This window comes from Poromitra crassiceps (assembly GCF_964638095.1).
Source record: "Poromitra crassiceps genome assembly, chromosome: 12".
Lineage (NCBI taxonomy): Eukaryota > Metazoa > Chordata > Actinopteri > Beryciformes > Melamphaidae > Poromitra > Poromitra crassiceps.
This window is the reverse complement of record NC_139632.1, coordinates 5,067,065-5,084,472: the sequence shown is the minus strand read 5'-3', so window position 1 is coordinate 5,084,472 and position 17,408 is coordinate 5,067,065. Positions and strand designations below refer to the sequence as shown.

General features: G+C 43.1%; 1 protein-coding gene across 2 annotated transcripts; it reads right to left on the bottom strand.

Moving 5' to 3' along the window:
• Positions 1–306: 306 nt before the first annotated feature.
• Positions 307–17,321, bottom strand: pomgnt1 (protein O-linked mannose N-acetylglucosaminyltransferase 1 (beta 1,2-)). Of its 2 annotated transcripts, none has more exons than XM_083648230.1 (21): positions 16,828–17,321; positions 16,636–16,738; positions 15,880–15,995; positions 15,431–15,496; positions 14,764–14,877; positions 13,709–13,826; positions 13,402–13,500; positions 13,056–13,183; positions 11,497–11,567; positions 10,508–10,583; positions 10,318–10,401; positions 8,022–8,063; positions 7,323–7,381; positions 5,914–5,986; positions 4,095–4,223; positions 3,591–3,716; positions 2,828–2,892; positions 2,661–2,705; positions 2,191–2,326; positions 1,949–2,058; positions 307–1,746 (listed from the first exon to the last, which is right to left on the bottom strand). In XM_083648230.1, exons 1-21 carry the CDS (start codon positions 16,945–16,947, stop codon positions 1,665–1,667), a joined length of 1,962 nt encoding a protein of 653 aa, XP_083504356.1. In that variant the 5' UTR covers positions 16,948–17,321; the 3' UTR covers positions 307–1,664. The 2 variants fall into 2 exon arrangements, with proteins under 2 accessions (XP_083504356.1, XP_083504357.1); XM_083648231.1 differs by having other exon boundaries at positions 15,880–15,986.
• Between the last annotated feature and the right edge of the window lie 87 nt (positions 17,322–17,408).

The window sequence follows — 17,408 nt, the reverse complement described above, 5'->3', positions numbered from 1 at the left end:
GCCAAAATAGCAACTGCCAAAGCGTCACCGGTTTGCACTGATAGAGGTACGTTTCTGTTGGATCTCTGCTGTAACTAGCTTATGTGTCTATTTCTGTCCATAACAGGAGCTATGCCAGAGACCTGTTGATGTTGTTACTATTCCTCAGTTCCCCGAAAAAGGTTGATAAAAGTCATATAAATGATGTAATGCCATTTTAAATGTGTGTCTTGTCTCTTCTGTTAAAATGCTAAATGGTAAGACATGATCACTTAAAGCATTAACCCATTGATACCTGATGCAGCATTTGTGTGTATATCCCTCATTTGTGTGTGTATCCCTTTAAGACCGCGAACCGTGTTAACGCGGTTCACAGTCTTAAAGGGATACACACACAAATGCTGCATCAGGTATCAATGGGTTAAGAAAGCCTGTTAGGGATGCAAGCCAGTTAACAGTTACTGTACCTGGGTAATATGGATGGATGGTGTTGCTACATATTAGCATCCAAACGTGTTGGTTGTAAATAGGTAGCAACATGGGCCCAACTGCACCACAATCTAGCCCAACTCACTCCAGCAATGGCTCTGGTAGAGAGCTACGTAGTGTTCAAGTGTTAAGTCTCCAGTTTTCCTCATGAAAGTGACCCGAGGCAACTGATCCAAGCAGTTATAATAGTCAAACCCACAGGGCTGTATCAATTCTTCTACTCAATCTTGATATCGAATGCTGAAAAATATGTTGACATTTTTTTTGTTTCATCAAAAAATATATATGCACGTATATACATTATCATTTCATTATCTGTAAACGGTAGGCTCTTAAAAAAAAATGCACTGATCTTGATAAAAGTGGATTAAAAAAGAAACCCAAATCTCCTTGTCGACTGATAAATGTAAAATAAATAGAGATAAGTTAAAATGTATGTACAGGATGGACAAAAGCACTCAGTAGTTAAAAAACAAACAACACAAAGGCTAGCTATCTTCTGGTTGGGTGGGTTCATTAGGGAGCCACTGTCCAGTCGTAGTGTATGAGTGTGTAGTGTGTAGTAGTGTGTGTCGTGTGTATTAGTGTGTAGTAGTGTGTGTGTAGTGTGTAGTAGTGTATGAGTGTGTTGTGTGTAGTAGTGTATGAGTGTGTAGTAGTGTATGAGTGTGTTTCGTGTCCCCTCCGCGCTGAAACCCTGGAACTGGAGCGTCAACTTTCCTCTCTTGCCCTTTTCGTCTCGTCAGCTGACTGAAAGGGCGGATCGCGCGTCATCCGACAGTTGTCAAGGAGACCCTTCAAAGTGCCGTAAATGTTAACCAATCCCCGTTCACGCATCACTTTATCTCAGCCAATCGCCTCCCTCCTTCCTGCACTTCCAAAGGAGAGGACAGCCGTATGGGCACAGTGTGGACCGTCAGACGTGCAGTGACAGTGAATTGCCAACGCTCACCAGTCACAACCATTGCTCCTCAGGGCCATGGACGAATTTAGCGGTGCAGTCTAATGTTCATCCCCCTTTCCACCAAAAAAAACCCGACTCTATTTCCCAGGTATCCACTCGTACAGTATGTAGGTTCAGGATGGTCATTTTTGTAGTTCTGTGCCCCCTAGCAGGCGATTAGTGGTTGTCGGTGTTAAGGCCTGGGCTGGTAGAAGTTCTAGCTCGGTGTGTGTCAGTCAGTCAGTTGGCAGGCTTACATCTGCTCCACTGGGGCACCCTCTTCTTTGGGCGGAGGCTCCAGGTGAACGGGAGTGACGCTGGCTGGCTTCTTCACACTGGCCAAAGACACACAAAGAGAGGGAGAGAACAAGAGACAGGAAGAATAGGGTTGGAAAGACACAAAGAGGAGATTAGAAGGAAATTCAGAAGTAGAATGACAAAGAGGGGACAAGCAGTGATGCAAAGGAAGATAGGAGATATTACAACGTGATTGGACGAACACTAATGATATAAAGAATACATATTAGTGTTACTTACGAATACGGGGAGATTGGGACGGCGACCACCAGGACATGATTCCTTTTTGTGAAGAGACGCCACAGGCCTCTGTGGTACCCCCGCACATCCAGGTCCCAAACATGGAGGCACTGAGGAGCAGAGGAAAACATACTCAATTCATTAAAGTAGCCACTGACAGCAAAAATCCAAATAACACTTTTACATTTCAACAGCCAAATTAAAGTTGGAGCTTTTGAAACCTGTCCCCTCCACCTGCCTACCTTGGCGAGCTCAGTCCAGGTAGATGTGTCTGTCTCCGACTCCATCTTAATATACATGACATAGGTCTTCCCCTCAGAGTCTGGCAGGAACGAGTCCTCACACGGGTTCTTACTGTGGTCCAGCACCTCTGCCTCCCTGGGAAACACACACACACACACACACATTAAAACACACTATTAGCGACACACATACTGTATATGCATACATTAAGCACGTAACACTTGTTTGTTTCCCTCTGCAGTGACGAAGGCCACTAGGCTGAAAGGCGTCAGCAAAAATGTTCTTTTCTTCTTTCACTAACGTTCAAGTTTCTCCCAAACAAGTTTTTTGTCCATTTTCCCCTCACCAAGAGCACCTTGTATACCAACGTTGAAATATTCCACACAATATTCTCACTATTTAACTTGTTTGTTTTTTACTGTAGCGTCAAACAAATGTACACTTAGTGCCTTTTCTGAAGCTTACTCACTTCAGCAGCTTTTGGATCTCCACTTCATAAGCGTCCTTCTTCAAGCTGTGAGGACCAAGCACAACAACAACGGCTGTCAGATGCTAGCCAGCAATGCTTCATGACTTCCTGTATGTAGTTCCAGGCCTTGTAATGTAGGGGGGGTTGTTTTATATGGGTGTACAAACCTGTCAACATTCTTCAGCTGTACATTGGGAACTGTGTTGAACTTGTGTTTCTTGAAATATACCTCCTATAAGATCGGATAGAAAATAAATCAGGGTAGTTAGGGTACAATACAAGCTCAGAATTCAATTCAATACTGAATTAACATTGCAATATATCCACAATCAAACTATATTAGCCTATATACCTAAAAAGGAACAAACAGAGCCTTGGCCCATTACTTCTCGTTTTTAATATGAAGCATTACACCAGGGCTTCTCAAGCTTTTGTGGTTTGTGACCCCACAAAAATCTAGGGACCCCAGACATTTAAATTTCGGTACATTGGTAATCAACGGTGACATCATCAATGATGTCACTGTTGATTACCGAACTTCCTGTTCAGAATGCTGACCTTATTCTCAGAATCCTGATTTCAGCTCAGACCTCAAATAAATGTTTCACATGTGGCCCTAATACTTTGGTAGTTTTAAATTGTGTGTGGTATAAAAAACAAAAGAAAAAGCAAAGAAAGAAAGAAAGAAAGAAAGAAAGAAAGAAAGAAAGAAAGAAATTCAGGCGACCCCATTTCAATTCCCCAGGGTTGGGTGGAGAACCACTGCATTACACGGTTGAGGAAGGCCATCTGTAGCTACGTGGACCTGAAATTGTGGCTGACTGGTGAACTGTGATATCCTGCAGTCGCTAGTAGACATCGTAGCAGATTATGGTTTTAAATCTTTTCAAGTTAGATGATGCAAACTGTGTTTGTTTTTCCAGTTCTTACATGAAAATAGCCGTTCATGTTGAGCCCAATGATGCCAAAGTGGTATGAGCGGGACACATCGGGGATGACGCACTCTCTCCCTTTCCTCTGCTCTGGCATTCGCATCCACATGTCCCAGTCCCACAGCTGCAAGCAGACACAGAGTGGTTTCTAACACACACAGACCCACATTTTGACCCACAAACACACACACACTTCAAACACACACATTCACATACACTTCAACACAAATACATATTCACAATCTCATAAACATTTTAAGACATTCTTATTTCTATACCTGCCTCTTGCTGCTCTGGATAGAGCCCCTCATACTGTATTGATTGCTACACTGACTGATTGCCTTGCCTACTACCTTTATTTTCTGTAATTGTCTTGTTTACAATTGTTTTTACATGACCGTAAAATTCTGCAGTTTTTCAGTGGGCCTTTTGGCACCACTGCAAGCATGAATTAATCAAATCAAATCAAATCAAATCAATCAAAGATGCATAAAGCATGCACCTTCTCGGGTGTTGGCCACTTTGGCTCCAGTTCGTCCTTATAGAGGCTCTTCTTCAGCACCCAGCCCAGGCCCGGCATACTCTCCACTCTGTAGAGCAAGGCTGGGTCCTCTGCCGTGTGCTCGTAGCCCTGCTCAACACACAAACAATGTCAGGAATGAAGGAACCTGTAGCAGTTATCCCTGTTACCCTCAGGGAGGAGATACAGGGTCCCAAAAGCACGCACAAATCGCTTCAGGGACAGTTTCTTCCCGCAGGCCACGAGACTCCTTAACATACACAAATAGTGTAGTAGCTGTACTGTACCGTACTGTAGCTGCTACCATTATGTATGTCTAATGTTTAATTGTATGTTTAATTAAAAAACTATTGGGGCCATGTCATTCAGGAGGGTGCCGTGCGTGAGAACGGGTGAGGCAACATCAGGAAAGGAGAAAGGTGAAAAGAGAGAGAGAGAGAGAGAGAGGGGGAGAAAGAGCGACTTGTTTCAATGGACAGAGGAGGTGTGCGACAGATCAAAGTTCAACATCTTTCGTATTTCCATGTTGTCAGGCTTGTGGTACTGATGACATTTAGGAACATCGTAACAATGTGAAGTGAAACAACGAACACAGATAAGAAGAACACAGATATAAAGACGCAGAGAAATATATACGCAGGCGTGAGCGCTTTCTGGCATCTGACAGAAGTTTCACCTCAGGTCAACAGTAAAGTAATAGTCACCTCACCACTATTGTTATTAGAGGGTTGCTCCCAGCAATCAGGCACGCTCAGGGAATTCGATGCACAAAATGTTAACGGCTACAGGCAATGATACACACACCTGCTACCTGTACCTGTAAACCTGCACCTCCTGACTGTGATAGATTGACTGTAAATATTAAAATCTAACTTATGGCACCATCTATGTGGCCTAGGGTATAAATGGAACATGGTACAGTAGCAGTTGTCCAAAACCTTTCTTCCAATTACGCACTAAATAATCATTATTCATATTCAAAAACTACCACTAATAATACGGTAATAGAGAAAAATCTGATCATTTAAAAAACAAATATTATTAGGGCTGACACAAATGCTTCGATGCCATTGGTAATCGATTTCCAAATCAGTATTTGAATGCTTCGTTTTTCTTCTGAAATGTATTTTGAAATAGTAATCCAACATTATTCATCATGCATCAACATTAATTATTATTACTTATTCTGTCAGACAAGGACATTGTGTCTCACAGCTCTCATCTAACGTTACTTACCAGCACTGAAACTGCGACAGTTTGACCATGCAGCCACCAAGGCCCACTGTACAGTATATGAGCAAATTCCTTTTTATGGGCTATGGCTGTCATTTATTTGATGTGCTTATTGCATTTTTTTTTATCCATTTTCTTTTCAATAAAAAGGAAAATCCTTGAAGTCTGATTTTTCTCCTGGCCTCTCATTGTTACTTCGTGCCCCGCTCCCCCGTCGAAGCTTCAAATCTATTCGAATACTTGTCACTGAAGCGTTCAAAAATGGTATTCGGGGACAGCTCTAGTTATTATCTCAGCTGGGTTTTCAAAGCGTGGACGAGATAAAACACCTGGAGATGGTCAGGTAATAACCACCGGTGAGGGAATGGCTCTCTTACCGGGACATTGCACAGCTGGAGCTTTCTACAGCACGATCATGGCACTGTGCCATATTGTCCGCTGGTCAGACGTGTACTCGGTTATTGATTTTTCTAAAACGGTTATGATTTAATATCCGGTTATCCGTGTACACGGGGACACCCCTAATGAGCACCTTGAGTGGAACCTTCTCAACAGACAGACCACTGACCTGGTCATTCCAGGCCGAGATGCAGTACAGACTGTCGTCCTCATTCAACAGGTGGATGGTCTGGCTCAGAAAACTACAGCAACATAACAAACAGAAACATGGCTACAGGCAGAAGCAGTCACAACAATGATAATATCAATATCATATAAATAGCAGTCTGGCCCACAAATGTAGCAAGAATTATTAACACCATCATGCCCACAAACACCATCTTCAGTCTCATTATTTCTTTCATTTTCAACAGGCAGAGGTTCTGGTTCAGAAAACCAGGATAACTAGCGTAACCGCACCCAGGTCATCATCCATCAATATCTTTGTAAATAACTGATTATCTGAACTCTTCATACACACACTGAATAAACACGCACTCCACACAAGAAAAACAATTACATAATTTTACCGACGGTGAATTCAGCTGTCTAAAGTCTAGACAAGCTAGGTGTATACGCATATTATCCATCAACAACAAGAAATAGGAGGGCAAGCTTTGGTTTTTACAGCTCCCTAGCTGAATGCTATCTAAAGCTCATTTCAGAGAGCATGTTTACCGAGACAAACTGGCATTAAAACGGAGTCAGATGACAGCTGGGAATGCTTCTGAGCCATTTGAAGTTGGTGCTTCAAAAAGGACGGTCGGCCCAGAAGGGGAGCTGCCTGGCACACACATTTCTAAGCCATGGCTGTCCAACAAAGGAAATCTGAAGTTCATATGACCACTGAAAACAGTTTGATCACTGTGGATTTACTGCCATCTAGTGGTGATTAAATCAGCAGTGATTACAGCTGGAGACGCTGGGCTTGGATGTGTGTAAAGCAACTGTTGCAGTGAAGCTGCTGAGCTCCCACTCAGTACAATAATGTGGTTGTACTGGGCAGCTGCCATTTGTCAGTGTGTTTACATGTGTACCCCTCCCTCCTTGGGGCAAATACTCCACCAGATCAGATAGAGAGGCAAAGTGACCGCCTACTTCCTGCTTCAGCACTGTACCAGAGATTTTCATCCGACATTTATTTTCCCATACACATTTAGTAAAATGCGTATAAAAATAGTTGTACTGGTTCAAACCAAACGGTACAGATATATTTAGAAACAGGAGAGATCGCTTAACATTTCTCTGGGACCAAAACGTAAAAGAAAAATGCGGGTTTAAAGAAAATATTTTTTCGATGTTGTTTTTTTATGTTTTGGTCCGAGTGAAATGTTCTATGGTCTCTCCCGATTATAGCGTTAGCTGAACCGTTTGGTTCGACGAAGTAAAACTATTTTAGAAGCATTTTACGAAATGTCTATGGGAAAATAAATGGTGGATGAAAATCTCTGGTACAGTGCTGAACCAGGAAGTGACGTTTTTTCTTTGCCTCTCACATAGCGGTAGTACTAGTGCATACACTCATGAGCAGCAGCCTACCTAAAGAAGTCAATGGAGATGTCCAGGTCTTCCTCTAGGACAATGGCAAAGTTGGCTTCCTGATGACAATGAAAAATAAGATGTTGGATTAGTCCTCTGCTGCAACATTTCAACCATACATGCTCAACTTGATCAGGTATTTTGGTCTGGACTCTGTCTGGCAGCAGACATATTATTACATTCACACGCATACTACTGACTGTACAGTATGGTAAAAGGAGCCAGTAGGACAGTGGAATACAGTGCACTGCACACAGTGTTGGGAGGGTTACTTGTAAAACATATTCCACTACAGATGACTGAATATACAACAACATACCCTAAAATGTAATTTGTTTATGGTAAATGCAGCGTGCCTCATATGAATTTTAGGTAAAGAAAAAGAAGAATAAAAAATAAAAAAAATAAAGTAATCCCTTAAAGTACAGTCATCTATTTTAAGGACAGGAGGGGTATTCAGAACACCACCAATTTAAACTGTAACTGTAAGGGAAAACAGTTACTCATATTTTGTATTTTTAATACTGTATTTTAAATACATAATGCCTAATACATTACTCCCCAAACTGCAGGTAGACACATTGGATACATACATCTTTGCAACATTGCTCAAGATGATATTAAACGATCATTGTTAAAAGGACGTACTTGAAAAATGCCGTTATCAGAAATCGATTGGGTAGCAAACAAAAGACTTACTGGGTGGAGGTTGAAGGTTGCAGTCAGACTGGCTTTGTAGTGCTAAGATAGCAAGTAGAGACATGGTTGGGATTGTTGTTTTTGACATTGGCAAAACTAAACTGATCAAAGTGAACACTGTCTGAGATCTGAGTTACTTTAACCCATTGATGCCTGATGGAGCATTTGTGTGTGTATCCCTTTAAGACAGCAAACCGCGTCTTAAAGGGATACGCACACAAATGAGGGATATACACGCAAATGCCGCATCAGGTATCAATGGGTTAATGGGTGGAACAGGCCGACTTTCAATACATTCACCTGTATACTAGTTCAGTGTCATCATGCACATATTCACAGCATGTGACTGAGTCACTGAGTGACACATTCAAACAACAAATGTCATCTTGTTATGGCAAAGCCAGCGATGATATCAAAGGCCTGTTTTTACCCATGATTCACTGTTAGCTAGTAAGATGTTTCATAGTACCATCAGCATTGCAATCTATATTTTCTATAGAGAGCCAAAGTGAAACGTCACTTCCTGCTTTTCTCCCTGTACCAGCGCTGCGAAAAATATGAATGGAGGTGAACGGAAAATAACATTACTTTTTTGATCCCGTTTGAATTGTGCTACGGGGTGCCAACGTTCATTTTGTCAATTTAAAACATAACTTTGCGTGTAAAGAAAGTCGCAGTTTGTCGTCAAACTGAAACGTAGGGGTTACTTTCGTATAAAAACGACATAGCTCGTGGAAGCTCGTGGCATGTCGCCGGTCTTCAGCTTTGCCGGTAGAGGAAGTGACGTCACTTAGGCGACAGTGTATGTAGTCTTTCTGATTTATAACTTATAGTGCAACAGTTTGGCGACAAACTGCAACTTTCTTGACATGCAAAGTTACGTTTTAAATGGTCGAAATTAACGTTGGCACTCCGTGGCACAATTCAAACGGGATCAGTAAAGTAACGTTATTCTCCGTTCACCGCCATTCGTATTTTTTCAGCGACTGGTACAGGGAGAAAAGCAGGAAGTGACGTTCGTTCACTTTGCCTCTCTATTGAAATCAATACCTGCCATTATACCAGCTATGGTTTTTGCTCCTTTCTAAAAGACTGTCTAGATCTAGATATCTGAATTCATATTGTTGTTTGTGGCCATTCTAAACTCATGTCTGTATAAAATGCAACTCCTGCTTCTTTACTTGCTTTGTTGGACACTAGTGGACAATGAACTGTAGCAAGCTTACTGACAGATATATGACATTCTATTGATTATTACAGAGGTTTTCAAAGTGGGAGTGGAAGGCAAGCCTCCCCAGGCGGGGCTCCAAGCAGTTTCAGGGGAGGCTCAGTGAATGGAAGTGGAAAAAATATGACAGTTATTACATTTAGTTATCAAAGGGAGATCACATAGAATATCCTAAATGTGTGTGACTGGATTAAAGAGATGGTTGAGAGATACAGTAGTTTGGGGGAATTCTACTGTTGTTTCCCACTTTCCCAGAGTCAGAAACAAATGAATGCCTTCAGATAGACCTTCTTTATGTATTTGGTGTAGGGATGCAACGGTATGAGTTTTTGACGGTAAGATAACCTTGGACAAAAATACCACGGTTTCACGGTATCGCGGACCATTTGTGTTTTTACAATAGCCGAAATATTCCCATACAGCCGACGTCGTCTTTTTAGATGGGGGAAAGTTCAGGGGGGACCTTGCGGCTCCTCTCTACTGTGCTCTAGTCTACATGTAGGTAGGCATGCAGCCAGGGGGAGGGGCCGCGTAAGCTGCACTCTGCAAGCGACCTGGGCACTTTGTTTTGGGGAAACAGCTGATACTGTGGGGAAGGTATGACGGCAAATTTGAGTGGTTTTGATACCGTGACATTTTCAAACCGCGGTATACCTTCAAACGGTATACCGCTGCATCCCTAATTTGGTGTAGTCTGAAGTATGTCAAACAGCAATATCAGGTTATCCTGGTTCAATTGTCGAGTGTCTATGGGATCAAATAATACAATCATGATCAATCCAATATGCGACCAGAAATTGAGAGTGAGGGGGGCTCCTTTTCCCAAGCTTTGTCTGTGGGGAGGCCCACAGTCTCAAACTTTGAAAACCCCTGGATTACAGGATTCAGCAGCTGACCTTCTTTGCTGACTTCTGTTTGAACCATGATTGAATGCCCTTCCTGTAATATATATGTTGGTTTGATGTCTTCCGTTTCTATCTGGAGCACAAGCAAGACAAATTCCCGGCATAATTGGCCGATATGGCAATTAAGGGTTCAACCTTAAAAGTGGAAGTAATTGTTCATTACCTGGGACACTCTGGCATTCTTGATGCTGATGGGTGTGTGCTGAACTCCCTTCAGACCAAACAGCTCCACCACATCCATAGGCTCCTGTAACCACCCACACGCACATCACTATTCAACACGGTGACATGACGGGAGTTTACCGAGGCACATGAACATTGTAAGGAAGAGGAGAAAGAGGGGGGAACAGTACCTCATAATAGCCATCGATAAAGACAGTGATCATCTGTGGGTTGACACCGTGAGCTGAGAGCAGCGATCTCAGCATCCTAAAACCAAAAAAGAGCCGATGGCAATTTAGATAGTAGGTAGCAATGGAGCAATCGTTTTAGTGATTTTGTACCACTCTGTCATTTGTTCACATTTAACAACAGCCGTGAGGTAAATTGTGATTTTTCTTCATATACTAGTAGAAATCCATCTGAAGGAGATGCCGTTTTTCTTCATTTGTGCTAAAACTGCCCTGATAAGGCTTTTTGCTCCAGCTATTTATGAATCAGGCTGGGGGGGCGATTCTCTGTGTAATCAATTTGAAATGTCAAGTCAACCAGCAAGTAATTTACTAATGATACAATATTTACTCTCAGTAGGCCTCATTTATCATCATTTGAGTACAACATGGAGATGTTGAAATGCAGTGTAGTTCATCAGCTAAATACACGTGCATTTATCCAGAGTTTCTTACTGTTCTGTGATATACATCAAACCTATCACTCTGGCTCTATTCACTAAGATAGGAAAACATAGTTTATGGTGTTACGTAGGGCTAGGAAATATAGTGATACATGTATCATATCGATATCGTGGTATGAGACTATAGTCAGATTTTGGACATTGTAATATCATGATATGGCATGAGTTTTGGCTTTTCCTGGTTTTAAAGGCTGCATTACAGTAATGCGATGCAATTTTCTGAATTGACCAGACTGTTCCATCGTTTTCCTTTACCCACACAGTCATTATATCCACATTACAGATGATTATTTATCCCAAAAAATCTCATCGTGTAAATATTTTGTGAAAGCACCAATAATTCAATCAAGGGATTGGGTCAAAAATATTGTAATATTTGATTTTGCCCAGCTCTACAAAACAGTCTTAAAAGCAACATGAAAAAGAATGGTGATAAGATCATTAGGAGTATCATTTTGATTGCCATTATCATCAGCTTCCAGGCTTTACCGATAGAGATAGTTGGGTCTGTTTCCAGCGATGACAGCCACTGGGACACTGAAGACATTACTGGCGGGCAGCTGGAAGAAGAACCAGAGATGTTATATTACTATAGATGGGTCACCGCAGGCTCCGCAAATTCTAACAAATGGCAGCAGCAAGTCTCCTAAATGGGCGTGGTCAACCATTGACTCAGACTAGTGTCCTCTAGAGCAGTGGTTCTCAAATGGGGGTCCGGGGACCCCCAAGGGTCCTTGAGGGGGTTCCAGGGGGTCCCCAGCCAAAATGGGGGTAATTTATTTGAGCTATAATTCCATACACAAGTAACACAATTATTATTTTGGTCATGGGTTTAATACTTTCTGTATTAAAACATCTACTGTAAAAGCATCAATGTTATTATCATATGGGGGACCGTGGGACAAAATCCTATCAAATGGGGGTCCGTGGTCTAATTTTTGTCAGTTTAGGGGTCCTTCATGTGAAAAAATGTGAGAACCACTGATCTAGAGAGAGAGTGGCGTCAGCGGAGGACCAAAATGCGTGACTCATCAGCCAATGAACAGCCAGGAAGGGGTCTAGCGCTACTTTTGAATGCAAACTGTCCATTTTGCTGCAACTCGACAGTGCTGCTTAATCCAGGACCTTACTCCCTGGAACTCGAGAGTAAAAAACTGGTCCATTGGAGTGAATGGAGATGTCGCGACTCTTCTATACACACGGCTCTGCCTCAGACCTCAGACCTGCCGAAAGTCTCCTAAATGCGCGTGTCCGTGGAAAACCATGGGCAAAACCCACGTGACAAAATGACAGGAAGTGAGTTGAAGTTGGGCCATCTTGCTTGAATCCTATTGTCTTTGAGAGAACAACTACTTTTGATGGCTTATGGTTTATTATCACAGGTAGTAAGAAGTGCAGTGCCTGCAGGTTTCAGCAAATTACATGTAACATACACGTTACAAGTTTTTTTTACTTTAAATCTGAATTTTATTCAACCTTTATTTATCCAGGGGGTTAACCTCATTGAGACTAAGAATCTCTTTTTCAAGAGGGACCAAAAAATGAACATGAATAAGATGAAAATAAAACGTTTTCTCTATATTGCCTGATGAAACAACAAGATCTGAAGATAATACTGAGGCCATTTACACCTGGCGTTAACATGTGTTTTCTGTGGTCAGATTGCAATCAGATTGTGTTTTATCACTTGAAAAGCCAGGTGTAAACACCCCCAAAACGCATTGAAGAAGGATTGCAATCTGATCGGCCAAACCACCGCCAGAGGTGGTCAGGGATGCATTGTGTGTACACATTGAACACAAGTGTAAATGCAATGTGTCCTCTCAATCTGGATACAGCAACTTTATGCGGATTGAGAGGACAACCATTTCTGCCATCAGATTGCAATCGGATTGCAGAAAACGTGTGTTAACGCCAGGTGTAAATGGAGTCAGGCTGAAGTGATAAAATACAATCTGATTGCAATCTGATGGCAGAAAACGCATGTTTAGCGCCAGGTGTAAATGGCCTCTTAGAAAGCAACGAAGACAAATGTTCACACGTGTTACCGGGTCGGGGTTGAACTCGATGGGAGCTGGGTCCTTGCAGCTGCAGATGCTGCCGTAACCTTCCACTTTACTGCAGAAGAGCTTCCTCCGCCTGTTCATCTCCGTGTCTGCCCAGTGGCACTCAGCCTCTGCATGGGTTCAGATCACAGTTCATCAATCACAATCTCTATCCGTCGACAAGTCAATCACAACGCAATGCAAACAACAGGGAGTTGAGCAGATGTAGATCCGATTAAAGACATTAACGAGTCAGCAAGGTTTGTCGTGTGTGTGCGTTTTTGTTTTGGGAATCTCTCTCTAATCCACACTTTCCCAAACATGATTCTGTACTTTGATTGCACCGTACCTTCCGAGGCGGTGAGTTGCACATCGGTCTTCAGCAGCACTGGGTCTGCCCAGGTGGACAGGGCCGGAGACTTTGAGTGCTTCTCTCCATACACCTGACCTGGAGACGCAAGCGCAAATGCACAAAAGCAGCAGACAAGGTACGATTGAGGAAAAATCTAAGCATGTGAGTTCAGATGTAGTATAGTGTGTGAGTGAGTGAGCGAATGAGTTAGAGAAGTAAAAATCTTTCAGTGTATGGCTGACACTGAGCACAATGCCACAGGAGAGGGAGACATCAACCGGAAAAGCAACGACAGTTCCTCTACCTCCTTTCTTCACGACCAGAGTCCACATGTCCCTCCAGCTGAGGTTGAGTGACGCCTGACTGCCCAGGCCTTTCAGCAGGTTCTTAGCAGCCTCCTTCAGGTGGAACGTGCCCTCATCCTAAAGGTCGCGCACCCAACGTACAGATTAAGAACAGTTAATCAAAGAATTCACAAAATGTCCAACCAAACACAAAAAGGAAAACGTCAAATATATTGTTTGTTTTTTTCTCTCTAAATTGCAAAATTATGAATGAATTCTAGTTCTACTAAAGCTGTGTTCACACCGAGATATTTATTTTTCGCTCTGTCGCTTGATTCAACCCTTTGGAATCGGTCTGTCGCTCTGTTTAAATCGCTCATCAACAGGCACACGAATTGACGGACATGTGGGGGCTATAACGTTACGCAATGTCATGATGTTTGTCCACTACGAGCCACCGTAGATGTTTACAAGCTAAGCCTATCAGCGTGCTCCTAACGCGAGCTACATACCGGTAGTACAGACTTCACTTCATGTCAGCTGTCAGCCTGTCAATGCGGTTTGTTGCCACACAATAAACCAGCGGTTTGTTCCAAGCCAGTGTGATCCTTGACTCGCTCTCACACGGCAGCCAATCAGCGTTGAACAGCGAGCGACTGATGCCAGCGTATTTTCGCTCGAGTTGGGATATTTCATCTGGGGCGACGAGCGTATTTTCTCCCTATCGCTCTGTCTCTGTCGCTCGGACGCCCAGCGATTTTTCTCCCGGGCGAATATACGCTCAATCGCTCGTTTGCATTGACTTTGTATGTAAACTCGATGCCAGCGAAAAACTTTAATAGGTCGGTGTGAACGCAGCTTAAGTCTAACAGCAGCATTCTCCTTATAGAGGACACTTGGATAGATTACAATAGCCTTAACTTTACACAACAAGTTTTCTTGAGAAATATCGTCAGGACATTAAAAACCCACTCTTCTGGCTAATTTGTCACCTAAACCTACCTAAAGCCAGAGAAACTACTGCCTCACTGAATGTTGCATTCCTTCATTCAGTGAGAGAGTGATAGTGACTGACCTTAATAGTAAAGATGAGGACTCGACCCCGGGTCACCATGTTGAGGAAAAGAATCATGGCTTCATCCTCATGGGGAGAGTAGGTGTCAAAGATCCTCTTTGCCATCACGTGGCCCTGTGACATTAATTTCCATGGTCATCAATTTAGTACAGACCTTATACAATGTTTAGTCTCTCTCTCTCTCTCTCTCTCTCTCTCTCTCTCTCTCTCTCTCTCTCTCTCTCTCTCTCTCTCTCTCTCTCTCTCTCTCTCTCTCTCTCTCTCTCTCTCTCTCTCTCTCTCTCTCTCTCTCTCTCTCTCTCTCTCTCTCTCTCTCTCTCTCTCTCTCTTAAACATACACACACGCCGCAGCTGTTGTTAACATTAGATACTGTGTTTCCAACAGTGGCCGGTTTCTCTGAACTTTCCCCATTCAAGCCAATATTCTGAAAGCAGATTATGTTCTGTTTTTAACATTATTTCCATTAGGAACCAAAAAGGTTTTTGACTCAATATTAAATGTAATGTTGCCAATTGCATAACAATCAGGAATACGGTCACTCAGTGCAACCAAAAGATTTAGGAAATGGAAGACCCAGATAAGCACTAATCATCAATAGAAGGTAGGTAGGAAGTTGAAAGAAAGACAGAGAAATTGAGAAATCACAACAAAACTGTAGATGCTTACAGTAGCCTGGTTGAGAACTATCACATGAATGCCTCTGCCTTGCTCACGCATATCATCCTCCAACACCTAGAGGGCACAAGAGAGCACAATCCAGAAAATGACTGTATGCTTGACCAATAATCATTTATTTAATTTCAGCCATGGAAGCAGTCAATAGTGAACGATCAGAGTAAAGCATCACATTGTCTATGCTTTGTATTGTGCAATGGCCAGTTGGCCACATGGGAATTGGTTGTATGATGGTTTCCGGTGCTATATTCAAGAATGTGTCCCTTGTTGTCTGCTAAGATTAACCCATTGATACCTGATGCAGCATTTGTGTGTGTATCCCTTTAAGACCGCGAACCGCGTCGGTCTTAAAGGGATACACACTGATGAGGGATATACACGCAAATGCTGCATCAGGTATCAATGGATGAATAATCCATCCATCAATCAGTTGAACTCACAGTGGTGCCGTCCACTGCAACGTACACCTTGGAGCGGCTGGAGTACACCTCGATGTCTAGGGCCTTCCGTCCACCAGACGGCCGCCGTGGTGTCTCCATGTTGGGTACTGCATCCTCTAAAAGAACATTAGACTTAGATTAAACACCACAAATACATAAGAATGAGAGGAGGCTGGAGCTGGAAAATAGCTTCTGTTGGACATGACTGTTGTCTGATCCTTCTACAAAAGGCCAACATACCAAAACAGACACATATAAGTGGCATTTGGCGGGGCATTATTCCCAAAGCTGCATGTATGGTTCTCATCACAAGCGAGCAGGATCCAGTGCAGTGCTGGAGGATGTGCAAGGTTGCGTGCCTGGGAGGATGGCGAGTGGTGCCATCAAGGTTGCGTGTGGGGTTGTTGAGTTTGCTGAGGGTGGATTTGGAGCCGATGAGGAGTAGTTCGGTAACTAACTGGTTGAATGAATTGGGAGGAATGACTGGTAAGAGAGGCTAACAGGACTGGACTTAATACAGGTAATCAGAGCGTCAGCAGGGTACTTATGATACAGCATAGCAGTCATGCATAAGCCCGCTTGCATTACTAAATATCTCCCTTATACAAGGTACAGTACAGGTACTCCTCTACTAATACAATACATTTATTTCTACCCTTTTCAGTTCTTCCTCTCCACAGCACTGACAGACAGCAATGTGATGTGAGTAAGTGAATAGCGAACAAGTGATGACTGGACAATCATTCTCAGTCTCACCATACTCTTGTGCTGCCTCTTCCTCATTGGCTGCTCTTCTTGTGTCCAGGATGAGTTTGATGTTGACTATCACGGTGATCAGCAGGAACAGGACAGCACCAGCCTGTAGTGCAGACGGAACAATTGCTATAACTTTTGCAACTCTGCAGCACCCTGGGCTGAGCTCCTTCAGATACTTTTTTCCTGACCTACCTGACAGAAGCGGCGAAGCGTTCTCGTGTTGGTGAGTTTGTATTTCCAGGTGAGATACAAGCTTCGCTGTTGGCGAGGAATGAAAGGCTTGGCTCGGGGGTTGGGTGTCCAGGCGTCCATCCTCCTGACACTGATCCTCCCTGGCTCGCACAGTGAGTCTGTCGCCAGAGAGCACAACGCCTCCGCCTGTCCTTCCCCTCCTCCTGCGGCCACCGGGACATGCACTGCCCCACAACACCGAGTATATGGCTGGCGAGCCTGTCACATTTTCCTCTTCAAAACAAAAATAAAGCTCAGCAGAGGATGTTAACAGGCGCCAGTGGTTAGCCTGTGGTTAGCCTCAGCTAAGCGCTAGCTAGTTGTTGTTGTTTTTTTTACACCAGCGAGATAACGCTAATTAGCTATTTTTAGCTTGCCGCCCCGGAGCGTAACACACATGGCTCCTCATAGTAGGTCATATATCTTGTTGCTGATATGTCGACTCAAAGAAACGTCAATACGCCTTGCATTGTCGCTTGAAACTCTGTTCGTAACGTTACCTGGAGCTATAATAGAAGAGTTGTACGCCGAGAAGAGCCTGG

What these genes read in the sequence shown, in the direction of transcription:
- pomgnt1 (XM_083648230.1), bottom strand. Translation starts at nt 16,947, where the DNA reads ATGGACGCCTGGACACCCAACCCCCGAGCCAAGCCTTTCATTCCTCGC. An exon ending in AGAGGCAGCACAAGAGTATG is followed by an intron (nt 15,996 to 16,635) that starts GTGAGACTGAGA and finishes ATGTTCTTTTAG; the next exon opens with AGGATGCAGTACCCAACATG. An exon ending in GCAACTCACCGCCTCGGAAG is followed by an intron (nt 13,184 to 13,401) that starts GTACGGTGCAAT and finishes GAACCCATGCAG; the next exon opens with AGGCTGAGTGCCACTGGGCA.